The following is an 18627-nucleotide window of genomic DNA, read 5'->3' as shown; positions in this document are numbered from 1 at the left end:
TGCCAAAAAATGTAAGGCGCTGATTAATACCCTTTCCTTATATACAAATAGTTACCACATGTTTTCTCCGTCTCAGACAACAAGGGACGATCCTGATAAAACTATTTCCGGTCCGCCTAAACATATTTCTTTATTGAGTAATATGATAAAACCACAATGTGAAATGGTCAAATTATGCTCAGTTTTGTAATAATTTCCACCTCAGTTGATTTTGTATGTATTTTTTGAAAATGCACGCTTCACTGACTGTTACAGTTGTGCCTTTACACAGACACTACGTTGTGCTACAACCGTATAATTACATATAACATGTAAGTCGGATCCGGAATCAACGGTGTTTCCTCTCGCGACGATTTTTATCCGAGTCATTTAAAAAATACCACATCATTTTCAATTTGCAGCAGGAGGCCAAAATCTATGTTTTTTTGTTGTTTTTGTTTGTTTTTTGTTTGTATTATTTAAAAGATCAATAGAGTTGCGTCCCTTTAATAAAGTGTAATTAGTACTTATCTATTAATACCTTGACCATTGTCCATATTTACGTGAAGTCTTAGACGAATAGACAAGAAGCCTGACCTAAGGATTAGTAATTTCAATTCATAAAAAGGTGAAAAAATATGGTTTGATTACATAGGTTTCCTTGATTTGAAATGAATCACAGGGACTTTACCAGCGAAAATAAAGATAAATGATTTAAAATATGTATACAATAATATTACGTAGTGTAGGACACGTGATTGATATTTACATAAATAGTCGACGTATGTATATGCGGGGGTGTAACACATATTAATGCGTCACAGAAAATGTTTATATTTTAAGTTCACTTTTAATCCTCTCTGACTGCTGACCAAATCTCTTGACCACATGACACGAGGTCATTCATGGTCAGTTTTTGTAAACTGATTTAGGGTGTAGATAACTTTGTAATACTTTACTTACCTCAAACTATGGATTATCGATACGTATTCGGAAATGTTTATTCTCTCGCTGTAAATGCACTTCATGGTCTATTCTCTTCGTTGTTTGATTCTGTTCAATATCATGATTAAGCAGGTAAATTCTTCAATAAATCTTACGAAGAAATTTCTTTTCAGACTCAAATCATTATTTTTAAATAGTGATAGAACTGCATCTTTCGTTGATATCCAGGTGAAAAATGTAACATATCAAAAGAAGAAAAATACCGTTCTTTACCTAAATTTACCATGAAATGTCGTGAATCTGAAAAATTATGACACATGATTCTCGACTGTAGTTTACTGAAGTCGCCTATTAGATTGTTTTCTCGAGGTCGATTTACTTGAAAATATATATGACAGCCAGGACTCTTTGTTTAACGAGGATTCTTTGCGAGTCATATTTCCTCGGAAAGAAGACCATAAATTTTGTGAAGCGTATACGGTAGTATAGTGAGCGCAAGCAGCACGGGAATTGGAGCTGACTATAAGGGTTGTTTATTCATCGAATAGATAGCGGGCCGAGAGTCTAGTATAATAAACAGTTCTGTGTTACTGTTTAGGAGGAGTGTATTAACCCGATTCGTCATACTAAAGTGCAACAAGGTCATAGTGATCTTTCCGTGTGTTATACCCGTCAGAGACATTGGGCCAACCACTTCATCAAACGTTGGACCTACAGAGACGTCATACACTTAGGACCAACCCGTCAGAGATCTGGGACCTACAGAGACGTCATATACTTAGGACCAACCCATCAGAGATCTGGGACCTACAGAGACGTCACATACTTAGGACCAACCAGTCAGAGATCTGGGACCTACAGAGATGTCATACACTTAGGACCAACCCATCAGAGATCTGGGACCTACAGAGACGTCACATACTTAGGACCAACCTGTCAGAGATCTGGGACCTACAGAGACGTCACATACTTAGGACCAACCCGTCAGAGATCTGGGACCTACAGAGACGTCATATACTTAGGACCAACCCGTCAGAGATCTGGGACCTACAGAGACGTCATATACTTAGGACCAACCCGTCAGAGATCTGGGACCTACAGAGACGTCATATACTTAGGACCAACCCGTCAGAGATCTGGGACCTACAGAGACGTCACATACTTAGGACCAACCCGTCAGAGATCTGGGACCTACAGAGACGTCACATACTTAGGACCAACCCGTCAGAGATCTGGGACCTACAGAGACGTCATATACTTAGGACCAACCTATCAGAGATCTGGGACCTACCGAGACGTCATATACTAAGGACCTACCCGTCAGAAATCTGGGACCTACAGAGACGTCATATACTTAGGACCAACCCGTCAGAGATCTGGGACCTACAGAGACGTCATATACTTAGGACCAACCTATCAGAGATCTGGGACCTACCGAGACGTCATATACTAAGGACCTACCCGTCAGAAATCTGGGACCTACAGAGACGTCATACTTAGGACCAACCCGTCAGAGATCTGGGACCTACAGAGACGTCATATACTTAGGACCAACCTATCAGAGATCTGGGACCTACCGAGACGTCATATACTAAGGACCTAACCGTCAGAAATCTGGGACCTACAGAGACGTCATATACTTAGGACCAACCCGTCAGAGATCTGGGACCTACAGAGACGTCATACACTTAGGACCAACCCATCAGAGATCTGGGACCTACAGAGACGTCATATACTTAGGACCAACCCTTCAGAGATCTGGGACCTACCGAGACGTCATATACTTAGGACCAACCCATCAGAGATCTGGGACCTACAGAGACGTCATACACTTAGGACCAACCCGTCAGAGACCTGAAAACTATATCCGTCAGAGCCCTGGGACCTGCGTTTTAGAGATATGGGACCTACCCGATAGAGACCTAGGACCTTTCCGTTAGAGATCTGGGCGACACTTTAGAGACCTTGGACCTATCGGTCAGAGGCAATTGACCAGATAAGATGGTCATCAATGTATTTTCTGGGACACAACTGAAAATCGGAAACTGGAACTGCTACATTAAATTCGTATCGCCTAGTTTTCCTTTTAGATAATTAAGTATTCTGTGCGATCTTTTGTCAAGTGGGAATTTGAGCAAATAGATACATATATACTGTATATATACATGAAGGTACAGTACAGTAAAGTCTGCTGTTTCCTTCAGTGTCTTTTTATCAAGATTTCATGCATAAAACAATAATGGATATGTTGCCCCTGTTGCAATATTTGGGACTAATATCTTTTCTCTGTAACCTACTTTATTCTACATTCCCTGCTGTCTGGAGGATCATCCGTCTACATACCCTGGCATTGGCGAGGATATTCAACAACGATAAAAGTTCTGGAATTCGAATACGATAGCCTAACAGGATCATTATATATGGAAACAAGTTTAGCAGCTTGGAGAATAAATTTGGGCTTTAAAATATCAGTTTCATGTGTTTGTTTGGCAAAATCAATCATGCATTTGCCAGAAATTACAAAACAAAAAAAGTCTTCAAGTGTGTTAGTTTTGTGAGAGTTGTGTTATGCACTAGGATGATCGTAAAATACTCGAGTTAATTAGTAATGACAGAGAGTGGATAACTCCGTGCTGGAAGAATGTTATTATATCTCGTTATAACAGATACTTTTAAGGTTTGACGATAGTAGGGGTCGTGCACGTCTGTTTGTATATCGTAAGCGAGAATATTTTTACAGGTAAGCGTGAAATGATAAGCGACGATGGCCATGCTTTATGTGGGAGAACAACTCAAGTGATTTAGGAGTCAATAACATTAAGCACATTTGCTTGAGTGATGGTGGTGTTGAACCCAAGGTCAACGTCCGATTGCAGAAAGACCTTCGGTAACACAATACATGTTTTTATAATCAAATATCGAAAGTTATATTTCTTTCAGCTTATTCAACAATAAGACAACAAATTTCATTTTCACAAATAATTCTACATGCAAGCATATATCAGAGGAAACGTAGGGACATGCAATGATAATATAATACGTCATTTGAAATAAGATGATACCGAACACTGAAAACTAAAATAAAGGGTTATGTCCGTTAGTTTCACAATGCAGATTTATTCTGAGGCGCGTCGCACACTCTGTATTACTCCAAAACCGCGCATGTTTGGACGACTTGACTATAATACAAATAAATAAATTCGTAATTTACTATAAACGCTTTCTCTTTATGGTGCGCCATTTTGTTCTGTGTATAATGCATACTGCTTTCCTTGGTCGGGCGGCGCAGTAGTAACGCACTTGGCTTTCACCTAGCCGTCCGGGGTTGGATTCCCGGAACGGACGTGGAAAGGTAAGGAGTCACCTGCCCGACCACGTGGGTTTTCCCTGGGTACTCCGGTTTCCTTCCACAATAAGACCCCTCGCGCGCTTATACCCGGCCAACAAGAGTGATAAGTATAGATTGAAATAACTTACTTCTCAATTGTTGTAAAATAAATAAAGTTTATTTCTTCTTTCTATTGGAATTGGAGTGAATTCTTCTGACAATGGTGTTTTTTTCATGTGTCACAGTCTTGTTGCCGGTCGAATTATAAACAGACTTATCGCTCTTGTTCACATGAAATGACCCTGTCCGAGGCTTATCTTTGATATAAGATGACATAATGCCGTGCTCAGAATTCAGGTCATATGTCATGTTATATACAGAGTTATTGCCCTTCTTTGAATTTATTCCGAAATTACCACAGTGCTCTAGCTGATTGCCATCCGATATTTCTGAGTTACGCAAGTCGCCTTCCTCTTCTATTTAGACAAATAATGAATAATAACATCATTGTTTTTATATTATCTTTGTTCGTGTAAATTGACTTAAGCATTTTTACACTAGATAAAGATTTTATGTCAACTTTATCAGAGCTATGTATTTTTCTGCGGAAACGCGGCTGCAGTGAGATAACAATTTTATCTTACGCTGATGTGGATGTTGTGTCAGTTCAACCATTCACATTTTTTATACTTCATATTTGTACATTGGGTACGAGAACTAGTTAATACCAACCCTAAATGTTTGGAAATACTCCAGAATCCCATTTACACAGGAATTAAAACAGCGTGTACTGATGTGATTATTTTATATACCAAGTTTAATGTCATAATATAACAAATAAAATTGTTATGTCATCATATGTACAGTCTATTTACGTGAAGGGCTGTTATCAACCCAACGGGCACCTCAATACTTGAACGGTTAAGGTCACCTTCAGTGAGAAACAGTCACGTGAGTTGAAGCGATTTTCGGTGGTTCATATAACACGCCGGGAGCTGCAGTTACCACTATGCAAGCTTATATAAGCTGTAGCAAGCAAATTAATTCTATAGTTTAGAATGCGTTTTTTTTTGTAAGTTTGTTGATTTTAATACTTTTGGTCTACATTTTTTGTCGATGAGGATATTTTTTTTATTTTTGTGTGTAAAAGTTCACGTTGTACTTCTCATTGGAGTGGAAAGCGTATATCACGCTCACTTTGAATTACATCAAATTTCCACATCAGTTTTTGCCACATTCCTTCTTTGAAAATGATAGCATAATACATAAGCTTCTGCTGACCCAAAACTGTGATAAAAGTGTCTGGAGGTCTTGAGATATATTTTAATGGCAGTGAAAGATGTTTATGGCGGTAATGGGATATTTACCGCTTCAGAACAGCCATTAAATTACAATTATATATAAGTAGACATTGCCCTCTCCATATTCCACATAAAGTCGAGAGATAACCCGAGAATCACTGCTGGTTTAGACGATATGAATACTAAAACCTAGAGATAAGCCGATAGCCACATGTAGTATCAATCTTTTTGAATATAAAGACTTTAGACAATATAAAGATTCGAAATGGTCCGAGAAACGTGAAAATTGATATTATATCTGAATCATGACATCCAACGCGTAACAAGATTCTATTGACAAAAAAACCCATTAAATCGGGACAAAGATTGAGTAAGGCAATATATTTACACATAGTCTTTATAAGGTATTTATAATCGATATAAATGACATTATTTCAAGCGATTTTGTGCAGTACCACATTGTATGCTAGCCTGAAAAGCTCTGTCATTTATAATGACTGTAAATGCCATACCAACATAGTTCAGTATTCAATCGTTTTCAAAATTAAGGTATGCTGATACACAATGAAGATTTTATTCGTACAGATGTAGTAAGACTTGTTGATGTCTGGTTTTAGAAATAAAACCAATATTGACTGAAAATTTGTTAATCTAAACTATGATCGGTTTGCGTACAGTCGTTCAAAATAACCCCTCAAGCACTGATCTGTCCACATACTGTAAATTATTCGTATCACTGTAATCGATGAAAAGAAAAAAAAAGTGGGGGTAGAGGATTTAGATTTTTTTTGTCACGAAGGACAAGGCAGTCGTTTTGACGAGCATTTTTTTAAACGCTATTTATAAGGACCCCATGCTCTTGATTTTATACATTCCGACATATATTAGTAATAATTTCTATTTTCTATTCTTCTGTTTTGTTGACACCGAGTTTGTGGTTTCAGTGACGAATGCATTTGCCCTCTGACTCACTGCTACATGTACAAATGCAGCTATCACTAGAGAGGTTTGTTAATCTTTCGCATACATTTTATATATGTATATATAAATTGCTGTAGACCGGCACGTGCAGCACAGAAATCTGTCCCCAATGAACCCGGTTGTACAAGTATATCGCACCTCCAACATTTAGGCTTTTCTTGCGCTACCAATAAGTCGAGTTCGAGATATGTCACTTATCGTATGTCAAACTCAAATACTGTTATACAAACGTCAGAACCAAACTATAATGATCAGGGATCGGTTGTGTAGCACGCCATACGAATCCAAGAAAACGCCCATTCTCACAGGGGGGACATTTCAAGTGAGGACCCTTCGTACCAAATATGGTATTGTAAACAAATTGAAATATGTTTTTGTATAAACAAAATTTCACATCAACATCTCGCTTACCTATCCATATTTATTAAAGTGCCATCTTATCTTTGGTTTTTGGGGCTGAAATAAAAACAAATTTATTCTTATATTGTTGTTAGCACGTCGATATCTCCCTTACAATTCTAATTAAGCCACCATATGTTCTAAAGATATATAAATTACACCAGGTGGCGCCTCGCCAACGATGATGCTGCTGTAATATAGAGCTGATAATTCCGCTGATGATGAGCCCGATGATAGATGTACTGAAGCACGGAAATATAACAAGGATGAGTGGATCACACGGTCGGAATTTCTCGGGCTAAACGATTACTGAATAAACGTAAGGCAGTAAGCTGTGTTATACTTACCTAAGTAAATTTGTTATCAGAGCACAGCACACGTAAATTGCCACACCGAAATCCGATATCAAGAAATTCCAATTTCTTCAGGCATTAGTCATCAATGAGATAAGATAACTTTTACATATATCGAAATATGAAGAAAATATCTATGTGTGAAATGGTTTTGGAAGAAACTAAAAAGGAAGACAAGTTAAGAAGTGTAAATATGTTAAATATCTATGAATTAGCATCCGCAGTGTAGCTTTTAATAATTGATATGGAATGTAAACCTGAGAAATAAGATTTCTAGATTTTTTAAGTTGTATTAAAAGTCAGTATTGGAAAAGTCCCACGAAATGAAGATTTTAACGTAAAATATGAACAGTAGAAACAGAGAAAAACATACTAATAGCAAAGATTTTAATTGTGAAAATGACTACGATATGACTTCTGGTACAACTATAGTGATGGTGTCTGTTATATTCAATATACAGCTTACGCTGTAGTTTCTGGTGTACGGTAAAAACGACATCTAGAAGTTATTACTGTGTCACAAAATGAAGTAAAAATGTCGAAAGTGTGTTAGGTGTGTGACTTTTTCTTGTAAATTATGAACAAAAGTTGTCACATTGCTTTCTATCCGAGAAAGGAGGCAATCTTTGAACCGACATAGCAATTACTTTTTCATCCCATTAACACTGGATTTACTCAACACTTAATATAATGCCCTAAAATGCCAGGGGTACGTTTCACATTTGTCGTTCTATAGATGGGTTTGCCAAAGCGCCCTTGGTGAAAAGAACGCGGGAATATATTTCACTTGACACTGGTTCGTGACCCTGACACCATCGGGTCACGGTGTAATCTTTATCGTTTTGGTGATTGTGTGAAGCGGTTATCTAATCCAAACATTCCGTGGACGTGATGACAAGAGAAGTCTTGTCTCAAGTTTTGAAAAGGCAAAATTTAGCACTAGGTTTACATCTAGATGATAAACCAAAGGTCTTCCATGAAATAACGCGGAATGAAAATGTTTAAAGCAATCCTAAAAAGAAGGGATTGTTTTTGGTTGAAACCATGGGGCGCGTTCGAGTGAAATTCCTAAAAAGAGGAGATTAATTTTGGTCGACACCATGGGGCGCATTCGAGTGAAATAAAGTTTTGATTATAACCCTTCTTTTTGTGGCATCAATATTACCTGCCTGGAACTTTCATCGGGACACAACACACGTTAAGATAAGTACACTAGTCTTTATTAAATGAGAGAAGTATGTTCAAATAGATATAACTAGTATTTGGAAGGGTATCAAAAATACAGATTACAGATAGAAACGACATCGTTTTCACTCAATAGAGTATTTCTTGAACCATAGGAGAAAAGAAAACAATAAATTAGTTTTATATTGATTTATAATTTCTTAAATACATTGTATTGTTTATTCAAAATTATCTGTAACAAAAATTAAGAAAAAGGGAAAACAAACAAACAAAAAGTGAAAAAAAATTGTGCACCGTCGACTTGTTAAATTTCAATAAATGTACTCGGCTAACACATCCATAAATTTTAGAGATAAAAAACTCCGCCATTAGATTTTTTAAAATTATGTTATTTCATGTTTTCCTTAATTTATCAAAAGTTATGAAATTATCATATTGCGTGTTCATATGCCAATCCTTGCCACGACACTAGATAAGAGTGGGTACGTAATGTATATTCTTTATGATATTGTAATTCAGTAGCGGTATTTTAATGTGAAGTTGAGTAGATTTTTTTTACATGTATTCTTTTGAATGTCTGTCACTTATGTCTATACATTAAACGGTGACAGTATTTATACGCAATATTAATGGAGAGACGAGACGTTACGAGAGAAAAATGCACATTAAACTTATAATGTAACACAAATAATATTCAAATGATATCTCAGAGAATTTGAACTTCCTTTCACCGACGTCAATAACGACCTACCTTTAAGTGTTCATCTGTGAAGGGAGAGAAAACTCTATGACAGCGGTTGGTCCATCCAATAATAGAGATGGATGACTTTTTCAATATACCTAGCAGTGAAATTATCATTAGACATTTACTTTTAAGGTCGGTAGTTCTCCGTCAACCTTGATCTTTTGGCCGACTGACCCATGATCATCTGGGTCACGTGAATTCCATCTCACTTCAGTCTTTGAAGTCCTCATTCGAATATTTGTTGCGACGTTCCACCAATATAACTGGAATATATCTAAAGAAAATTAAACAAGTATTAAATATTTAAACCATTATTGTCGTCAGTCTGTTAGAATAAATTCGAAAACTATTTCTTTGTTAGAAGTCATTGGTCTACCATTGCCCTCTTTGACATAATGCTATAAAGAATAACGGACACTTTTAAAATTATAAATCGCTTGTGTTATTTCTAATTTAAGGATTTCATTCAATTATTTTCTACGCTATTAAGTCATAAAAATATATGACCACTCGCTCAACGTCCAGAACTTTTGACGATGACTGTAACGTGGTCACATGACTAATATTTGCACGCACATTCGAACTGCCAGGTTTAGAAAGCGTACTATGCGGTGGAAAATAAACTCGATTAGGAAAAATGGATAAAGTAGATATGGTATTCACTAATTCTTTCCACTATATTATGATTCTAATTATGTATCATCCCAAAAATATGTACGTACTTTGTGTTTCTTTTAAAATCAGTGACGTGATTTGTTACGGGGTGTTTCACATCAACGATGCTGGAGATGTTCTACAAAAAATGTCTGTAGGACGAAAACACAAAGAGATATCTATGCTTATACATTCTGTTTACCTGATTTATAAGGTGGTGAGCAGTAAGACTGCCTCGAGGTGTGATAATGATCGACACATCTCTCCCACTCACACATAAGCGAGTTTGAATACCACTACACACCTAGTACCGAGGACATGGAATAACGAACCGTAATTCTCGCTATCAAGATTATTAGGTGCAGACGACAAGGCAAATGACTACAGAAAGTTTCAGACACATTTGTACGAGTACGAGTCGGACAGTATTATCAGATTCATGAAAAAACGCAAATGTTTGTATAGCTGAATTTATTACCTACTTTCATTTTGCGAATATTTTACGTTGTCGCCCTTTATGTCCCGTGTTATGAATATAAAACACACGAAACCTTGGAGGCATGAAAAGCTTTTATGAACTTATTCACGTTTTTTCTTCATTTGTATAATTTTCAGCACGTTTAATAGATCATATTAATTGGAAATATGAAGTCACTAAACGTTTCTCATGTCTAATTCGGTTTCGATCAACATTTTTAGTGAAGTTGGATTCCCCCTTCCCACCTCCCCTCCCTTTTCACTAATGATACTGCCAACCGAAATACCATGGCACATTTTCTGGTCAAACTAACATCTATCATGTGAAAACGTCGAGCATGTTTTCAGATAATGCTTATATTGAAAAAGTATGTAATATTGCATAACAATTTTATGTGCTCATATTTTTTAATTTTCTATTTCTATGATAAAATGATGTCTGTATAAGTTCTTGTTGTAAATTATGTTTAATACTTTATTGTACAACGTATAAGTGACAATCACTATCTTGAGTGACTGATGTAAAAATTCTAGCAAAAGAGCTCTCTCATTTGATACCTGGTCTATATACTCTGATATAATATATAAAAACTTAGGTAATCTTAGAAACATTTGAGAAAATTTGGCCCAGTTTGATTTTGTACTTGAATTTTTGCACAGAATTCGTCAATCACTTTACAGCGTTACGTAATAAATGAAAAATTCAGGACGACTCGCCTACTCCTATAAACACCAATCATCATACCCGGATTCTCCAGCAAAACTATATTGCAACCAAAAACCTGTTTTGAGACTTTGCCAGTAAGATCTTATCAAAGGTTTATTAAACTGTAATGGTTTCCGATTTGAGAAGGATTGTGTATCTACTACAAGTCTTTAACGGGATGAAAGTAATTTTTATTGGAGATGAAACGCGACGAGTGGGCGCAAACACAGTAATTGTAGGGAGGGGCGCCAGATTTACTTGATTTAAATTAGAAAATATAACAAATGTCGTAATGTATTAGTTGCAAAGTGGTGTTAATGATTTACATATGTGTATACAGCTCACAGGTGCGATGTGGTTTACAACAGTACTTCGAATCGGAGATCTATAGGCCATCTTGGCGTGCGCGGAAAGCAACGGCTTTGTTTTATGTTTGTCACATAAGGTCAAAGATGGCCGATTTTTTGAAGCCCATTTTTTGACGTTTCCTGTTCTTTAGCCTGTACAATGAAGCGTTATTGTGACGTAACGTTATCACAACACCCGTTTCAGCAAAATTCAATTTAGTGACATTAACTTGTGATGTAACTTTACCATGACAATACATTTAATTTTGTCGGTATCGTGACGCAACTTGATTTTAACTTTAATGCCGTTATAATACTAACTTTGTCAGTAAAACTTATATTGATGTTAGTGTAAATAAAAATCAAGAAGAAATTGAGAACGGCAACATAATCATAATCCAAACTCCAATTCCATAACTTACTTTTACCAGAACCCATTTGTAATTAGTGAAATCGTTGGTAACATTTCAGTGAGATAGCGCTATAAAAAACCTTTTACACAACACATTCATGATATACTAGCACCATATATTATGACGTACTCATAAACATAAACGACAATAAAGGCACCAAATTGAATTGCTAATCTTCGACCGCTTCAATGCCAATATTTGTACTCTGTACTTTATCATCAAAAACGTATCGAATGCATTTGAGTCAGCATTCACGTAACTGATTAAACACGATAATATCATACTAATTATCTACAGATAAACGAAAAGAAATAAAAAAAGCAAAATGAGGGAATATGAAACCCTTACAAAAGCAAATTGGAAACCACACTGGTTGTTTGGTTAGTGGTATTTCTCAAGTGATTTACAATACCAAATTTGATATCTTTATTTCTAATCTTAAGAATATCAGGTTCTTACAGAAGGGAAAAAATATTGAAATTTTGGAGTATACGCATGTACAGTGTACTGTAGAACCATTATTTCATGATAATGACGGTCTTGATTACGGCCTCTTTTAAACACATTTAATGGCTACCTCGAACTCGGAAATCATGTGATCAATGGCGGTTATTGTCATTTGGTGTTGATGTGGTTTTATGTATCTCAATTAAGTTTTAAAAGCTTTGTATAATTGCCTTTAAACTGCCTTCAAACGTGCTTCAGATTGAAGAAAGTTTAGATACACTAAATTACGTAATTTTTGCAGATGCTTACATGCTGACATGTAACTATGCACTTGCATCAATTATATACAAATATCAAAGTCGACTGCTATTTGGGGGAACAGCTGCCCACTAAAATGTTTTCTGGTGTTTTGAAAGATTCAAACTGCCGTTATCATTTAAACAGTCCTTGGTTGAAACAAGTTATACTTCAGATTGTTAGAATTGGTTTTATCATTTAAACTTTAACGAAGCAACGTGCAATTAGTTCTAACAAGAAACAGATGTGCACGTGCATTTCCTACTTAGTTTTCAGTGTAAACTAAACAAGTCTGATAATAGGGTGATATTTTTTTACGACATAAGTGCTCGGGAATGACTGATTGTGGATTTGATTAAGTTTGAAATATTTAGTCTGGTCAATTACAGCACAGGAATCGTGATTAAACAGCTCTTACGTTGATGATTTTACAGGATAAACTTTAAACAGAACTGATATCCCGACATTTGAAGGAAATAAATTGCATTTATGACGTCACATTTCGTACGACGTCATAGATGTGAATTTCATTTGAGGCTTGTACACGCAAATGAATCATATCTGGCCAGCGACAAAAAAGTCGGGAGCGATTATTACAGTAACGAATAAATGAAAGATTTGAAATGAGAGGCGTTACTAATGAAATTAAACATGTAGTAAATTATAAGATCAGTTAATTCATACATTGATGATCAGTCTACATGTATATAATTACCAAAACGTGATCGTGTACGGAAATTTAATCTTTATCATGCCCCTGTGATGACCAATGGTACTTAATATCATCATGTGATGGAGAATGGTGCCCTCACCGACATCATGTCCCTGTGATGGAGATTGGTGCCCTTACCGACATCATGTCCCTGTGATGGAGATTGGTGCCCTCACCGACATCATGCCCCTGTGATGAAGAATGGTAACTTTGCCGACATCATGTCCCTGTGATGGAGAATGGTGCCCTCAATGACATCAAACATCTGTGATGGAGAAAGGTGCCTTCACCGACATCATTCCCTTGTGATGAAGAATGGTAAATTTATCGACATCATGTCTCTGTGATGGATAATGGTGCCCTCACCGACATTATGCCCCTGTGATGGAGAATGGTAACTTTGTCGACATCATGCCCCTGTGATGGAGAATGGTAACTTTGCCGACATCATGCCCTTGTGAATGAGAATGGTAACTTTGCCGACATCATGCCCTTGTGATGGAGGAAGGTAACTTTGCCGACATCATGTCCCTGTGATGGAGAATGGTAACTTTGTCGACATCATGCCCCTGTGATGGAGAATGGTAACTTTGTCGACATCATGCCCCTGTGATGGAGAATGGTGCTCTCACCGACATCATGCCCCTGTGATAGAGAGTGGTAACTTTGCCGACATCATGCCCCTGTGAATGAGAATGGTAATTTTGCCGACATCATGCCCCTGTGATGGAGGAAGGTAACTTTGCCGACAACATGACCCTGTGAATGAGAGTGGTAACTTTGCCGACATCATGCCCCTGTGAATGAGAATGGTAACTTTGCCGACATCATGTCCTTGTGATGAAGAATGGTAACTTTGCCGACATCATGCCCCTGTGATGGAGAATGGTAACTTTGCCGACATCGTGTTCCTGTGATGGAGGAAGGTAACTTTGCCGACATCATGCCCCTGTGAATGAGAATGGTAACTTTGCCAACATCATGCCCCTGTGATGGAGAATGGTAACTTTGCCGACATAATGTCCCTGTGATGGAGGAAGGTAACTTTGCCGACATCATGCCCCTGTGAATGAGAATGGTAACTTTGCCGACAACATGACCCTGTGAATGAGAATGGTAACTTTGCCGACAGCATGCCCCTGTGATGGAGAAAGGTAACTTTGCCGACACAATGCCCCTGTGATGGAGAATGATAACTTTGCCAACATCATGCCCCTGTGATTGAGAATGGTATCATTACCAGCACCTACATGTCCCTCTGTTAACCAGTAGTAAAGGATCCTTATCAGAAGTGGCCTGGCAATGTGTATGCTTCATTATCACTTCATCCAGGAGATGTTTTCACATAACTGTCATTTAGAATGATATCGTTTACCACAGACAGGTCAAGTTCTCCAAGGAAGCCATATAGCTTGAATAGATCGGGTCTGTCGAGTTCTAGTTAGCTCGTAAGATTTGTTCGTAACAATATTAAAATATTTCAGTAACGATTTAGTAACGATATAAATTCTTAATCTTTTTGTCACCTGTGATACATCTTGTGCAGTCATGCATGTTTGTTGTATATTTGATCTCTGTTCTATAGTCAGCTGTATAGCATACCAACGGTTAGTTTTGTCTTGATTGAAACATACACCTCGCAATAAATAATAACAACAAAAATTCTTTTAAAATAAACCGAAGCTTCCATATTTTCTAAATATTCGAATTTGAAAGAGTTTACATGTGTCATATAGTAGTATTTAAGATGGTATAAGTATTAAGGTATATACCTACCTTTAGACATTCCTCAAAACATTTCAGTATGAAAAAACGGGAAATTAACTTACACGGCTATTGCTCAGACTTAACGTCAGACTGACGTAAACACATTCAATGAGAACAGGAATGTGACATTCTGCGGCAGATACAAGCAGTAAATTTTCTCTACTTCACGTGTTCCCGTGTTCTTTATCTATCTCTAATTCCGTGTTTATTATTAGTGTTAAAAAATAGGCTTCCAAAATAATACAGATAATAAAATAGCTATCATAAAATAGCTACTGCTTTAAAATGATAGGTATCATATGATGGCAATGTTTGTATGAATACACTACCTTTTATATACTCGAAGTTCTTGTTAATTTTTAGTGATAAGGTTTCAAAAGTTTTCATTGACACCTTTTCCGGTTGAAACAAGTCCGCCATAAATCCTATGGGTATCGCCTTTACACTGCAAAGTTATTTTGAGATATTTTCGTGGCGGAATAGTATTTAAATACCTTTACATAGGTAATACGGAAATAATTAACCATAAGCGTATGTTTGCGAGATGTCTTTTGACTGGCGCTAATTACATGACTTTGTCTAAACATGGACGAGTTACTGCCCTTACCCTAGAGTTTACCTAATTTGAGATGTCGAAATTACGCTCCCTGAAAATGTCATGCATATTAAGCCTAAAGGTAATGGCCGGTGCCCCTTTTCTGTACATAATTTAGAAGTTATTGAAAACAGTTTTGTTTTGGTAGTTAAGTTTACAAATGTGTTGTATCCACTTGTAGCTTACTATCACTTGCCAATGGACGCTATAGAAGGGACCTCACTGTCGAACCCATCAGGACTGGACGCCCGTGTGTATGGTGCACCCATTCTGACCCGAGGAGCACTAAATAAGGCCTTGGTACTAGATCGTGGTCAATGGATCCAGGTCAGTGGCCCTGGACATCGATACGAGTGCTTCGGTGATCTTGATCTGTGTTCCAGAGGTAAGTTGGTGATATCATGCTCATTAAACACAAACTGAGTTAGAATTAAATAACATACCGTCAGGACAGAAACTACTTCATACAGTCCTAATGTCATAATGTTTTTTTCCGTGTTTTCTACCTCAGTTGATATTTTTTCTAAAGCAGCACACTGCTTGCTTACAGTCAGAGATCGGGTCTTTCAGAATAGTTTTAATTCATTTTAAGTATCTTGAAATCTCCAATGTTCACATGTAAATATAAACTGGTGATTTTATTTGAAGGATACACCCTGGGTTTATGGGTCTACTTTAAGAATGCTGGAAACACTAAAGGAGTGTACATGACAAACGGTGGTCACGACGCAGAGTCCCATGGAATCGCCATGACATACAAACTGGGTCTTCTAGAATTTACCTTCAAAAAGAAAAATGGACAGACCTGGACCGTGAAGTCGGATAACGTGCTTTCCGATAAATGGTATCACGTGTCCGTCACGTGGAAAGAGAATGAAGGACTCAGTCTCTATCTGAATGGCGACCCTGTCAGTAAAGGTCCGAACCCCCAGAAGCGGTGAGTGAACATAATGTCCGCTGTAACGCTGCCTATCATGTGTGTTTGTTTCAAAGTTTGTGATTTCGTTGATGATAAGTGAGGAAAATTGATGGAGCAAATCGTCATATTTCATTAAATTGGTACATAAGAAAACAAATGTTTACCGTGACTTGGGCTTCAGGTGATGTCAAATTTAGTACGAGAAATGAAATAATTGACAGCGTTTGATCGAACCATTGATATACGAGGTTAACGTCATACAAAACGATGTTTTCAATTTTTCATATGAATACAATACCCGAGCTATATTCATGCACGTACTGCATGTAATAATTTAGACAAATCGATTCAGAAACGATAACGATTGAAAAAGAAGTTTAAAAACTTTCTGAGTGTGTGATGTTTTGATTTTGTTTTATAGAGCTCACTGTAGGTTTTATATGAACTAAACTCCCGAGTAAATATGGCGAATTTGTATAAATATTTAAGCTAGTTAGTTTTTTGTTTCATTTCTTAACTAGAGCACCAGCAATATCGCGAATAAAAAACAACAACTTCATTGTTGGAGATGCGCAAGGCAATCTGGATAACTTCATCATTGATGAGCTCAAGTTCTGGTCTGACTTTAAAACGGAAGAGGAAATCAAGGAGATTGGTGAGCATGCGCACAGTTTTGTTGTCCAAGATTCAGTTTCTGTAAGACTAAAGGCTCATGATTCAACATTTATGTAAACTATTTCAAGAATACAATTGTTTATCTAGCGTTTTTGTATGAAATTACATTGCTAACGTTTATTAGGCTAGGAAAGGAGTCTGCTGCATTCAAATTCATACTCTAGAAGAAGAATTTGTGTGTGTTAGGGGGGGATGAATCAATATGGATATCTCTGCATAAGCAGGTGTTGTCTTCGTGTCTTCTTGCAAAGGGAAATTAAGATACCAAAACTGATATCCTGGTAACTCCTGGGGTCTTCATACTTCCCTTTGTGTCTTTCCCTTTCTGTCTGTGCTATATTTTTCTTTCTCTCTGTTGGTGTCTGCCTTGGAGTCTCTCCTGACACCTATCTTCATATTTCTCTGACTTTTAGGGGGACAACAAGGCAAAAATAAACAAAGCAAGGAAAGAAAAAAAAGTATCTGATGGAAATAAAATATATCAAAGACGAAATGCTGCACATTATTGAATTTTTAATTTCTTTACCAATATTCATGAACATAATTTTACTTTTCAACACACTCATTTGTGATTAGATATCAAGCTGGTCATCTTTCAATTCCAATCTTAGTCAGCAAAAACGCACAAGGCCGATTGTCAAGAGAACGAACGAATCATATAATTGAATGTGAGAACTTTTCTTTATTACAGGTCCGATGTATCGATATTACTTTTCAATGGATGAAAGAATCGGAGATGAGCTGATAGTAAACAACGCTTACACCGACATCAATGGAAATGTGGCCTTGACCCCTGGGAAAATTAGAAACGCATTGACCTTCTATGGTGATGGTGGTTACGTCACAGTCGAGAATTTTGGGACAACATGCTTGGGTGACGTCACTAAATGTTTATATGGATTTACAATATCGTTTTGGATCGAGTTTAGATCTTTAACGGGCGATATTCCTTACTTTTCAAGTGGGCCACGTGGATTGAAAATTTTCTCACGCGGAGGAAACTTGCATGCGGAGGTATCTGACGGTAAAGAAACATGGTCGGATAGTTTTTACGGGTTAAAACACGATAGATGGCACTTCATTGAAGTCACGTGGTCTCCTAAAATTGGATTATACATGTTCCTAGACCTTGACATGGCTTCAAGGCAATCTACTCCAGAACCAAGGGATTCAACAGATTCTACACAGGAAAATTTCCTGATAGGAAGGGTCGGGTCTGGAATGACTGCCATGAGGTACCCGAATGCAGCTATTGATGAAGTCGAGATTCATTATGGCGATAGATTCTCATTGCTTTATCTTGATCTTATTCAAAGAGGTAAGTTTTCAAACAATTTCATTCAAATCTGTTCTCTAATTTCACTCAGATTTCTGAACAGAGTTGTCGTTCCTTATTCTCTCG

At 37.1% G+C, this 18627-nt stretch overlaps 1 protein-coding gene across 2 annotated transcripts in view; it reads left to right on the top strand.

The window, feature by feature from the left end:
- LOC132559439 (uncharacterized) overlaps positions 1-18627 on the top strand; it is a 96098-nt gene that overhangs the window by 22554 nt on the left and 54917 nt on the right. For both annotated transcript variants that reach the window (XM_060224057.1, XM_060224058.1), the window contains exons 2-5: positions 15813-16016; positions 16280-16568; positions 17072-17205; positions 17917-18543. In XM_060224057.1, coding sequence (XP_060080040.1) covers positions 15813-16016; positions 16280-16568; positions 17072-17205; positions 17917-18543 — 1254 coding nt within the window. The remainder of the gene's footprint in view (positions 1-15812; positions 16017-16279; positions 16569-17071; positions 17206-17916; positions 18544-18627) is intronic.

This window comes from Ylistrum balloti, unplaced genomic scaffold, assembly GCF_031769215.1.
Source record: "Ylistrum balloti isolate Yb309-2 unplaced genomic scaffold, AGI_CSIRO_Ybal_v1 Utg370912, whole genome shotgun sequence".
In the NCBI taxonomy this organism is placed as follows: Eukaryota; Metazoa; Mollusca; class Bivalvia; order Pectinida; family Pectinidae; genus Ylistrum; species Ylistrum balloti.
Note: the sequence above shows the minus strand (reverse complement) of the source record. Positions and strands in the feature narration are given on the sequence as shown.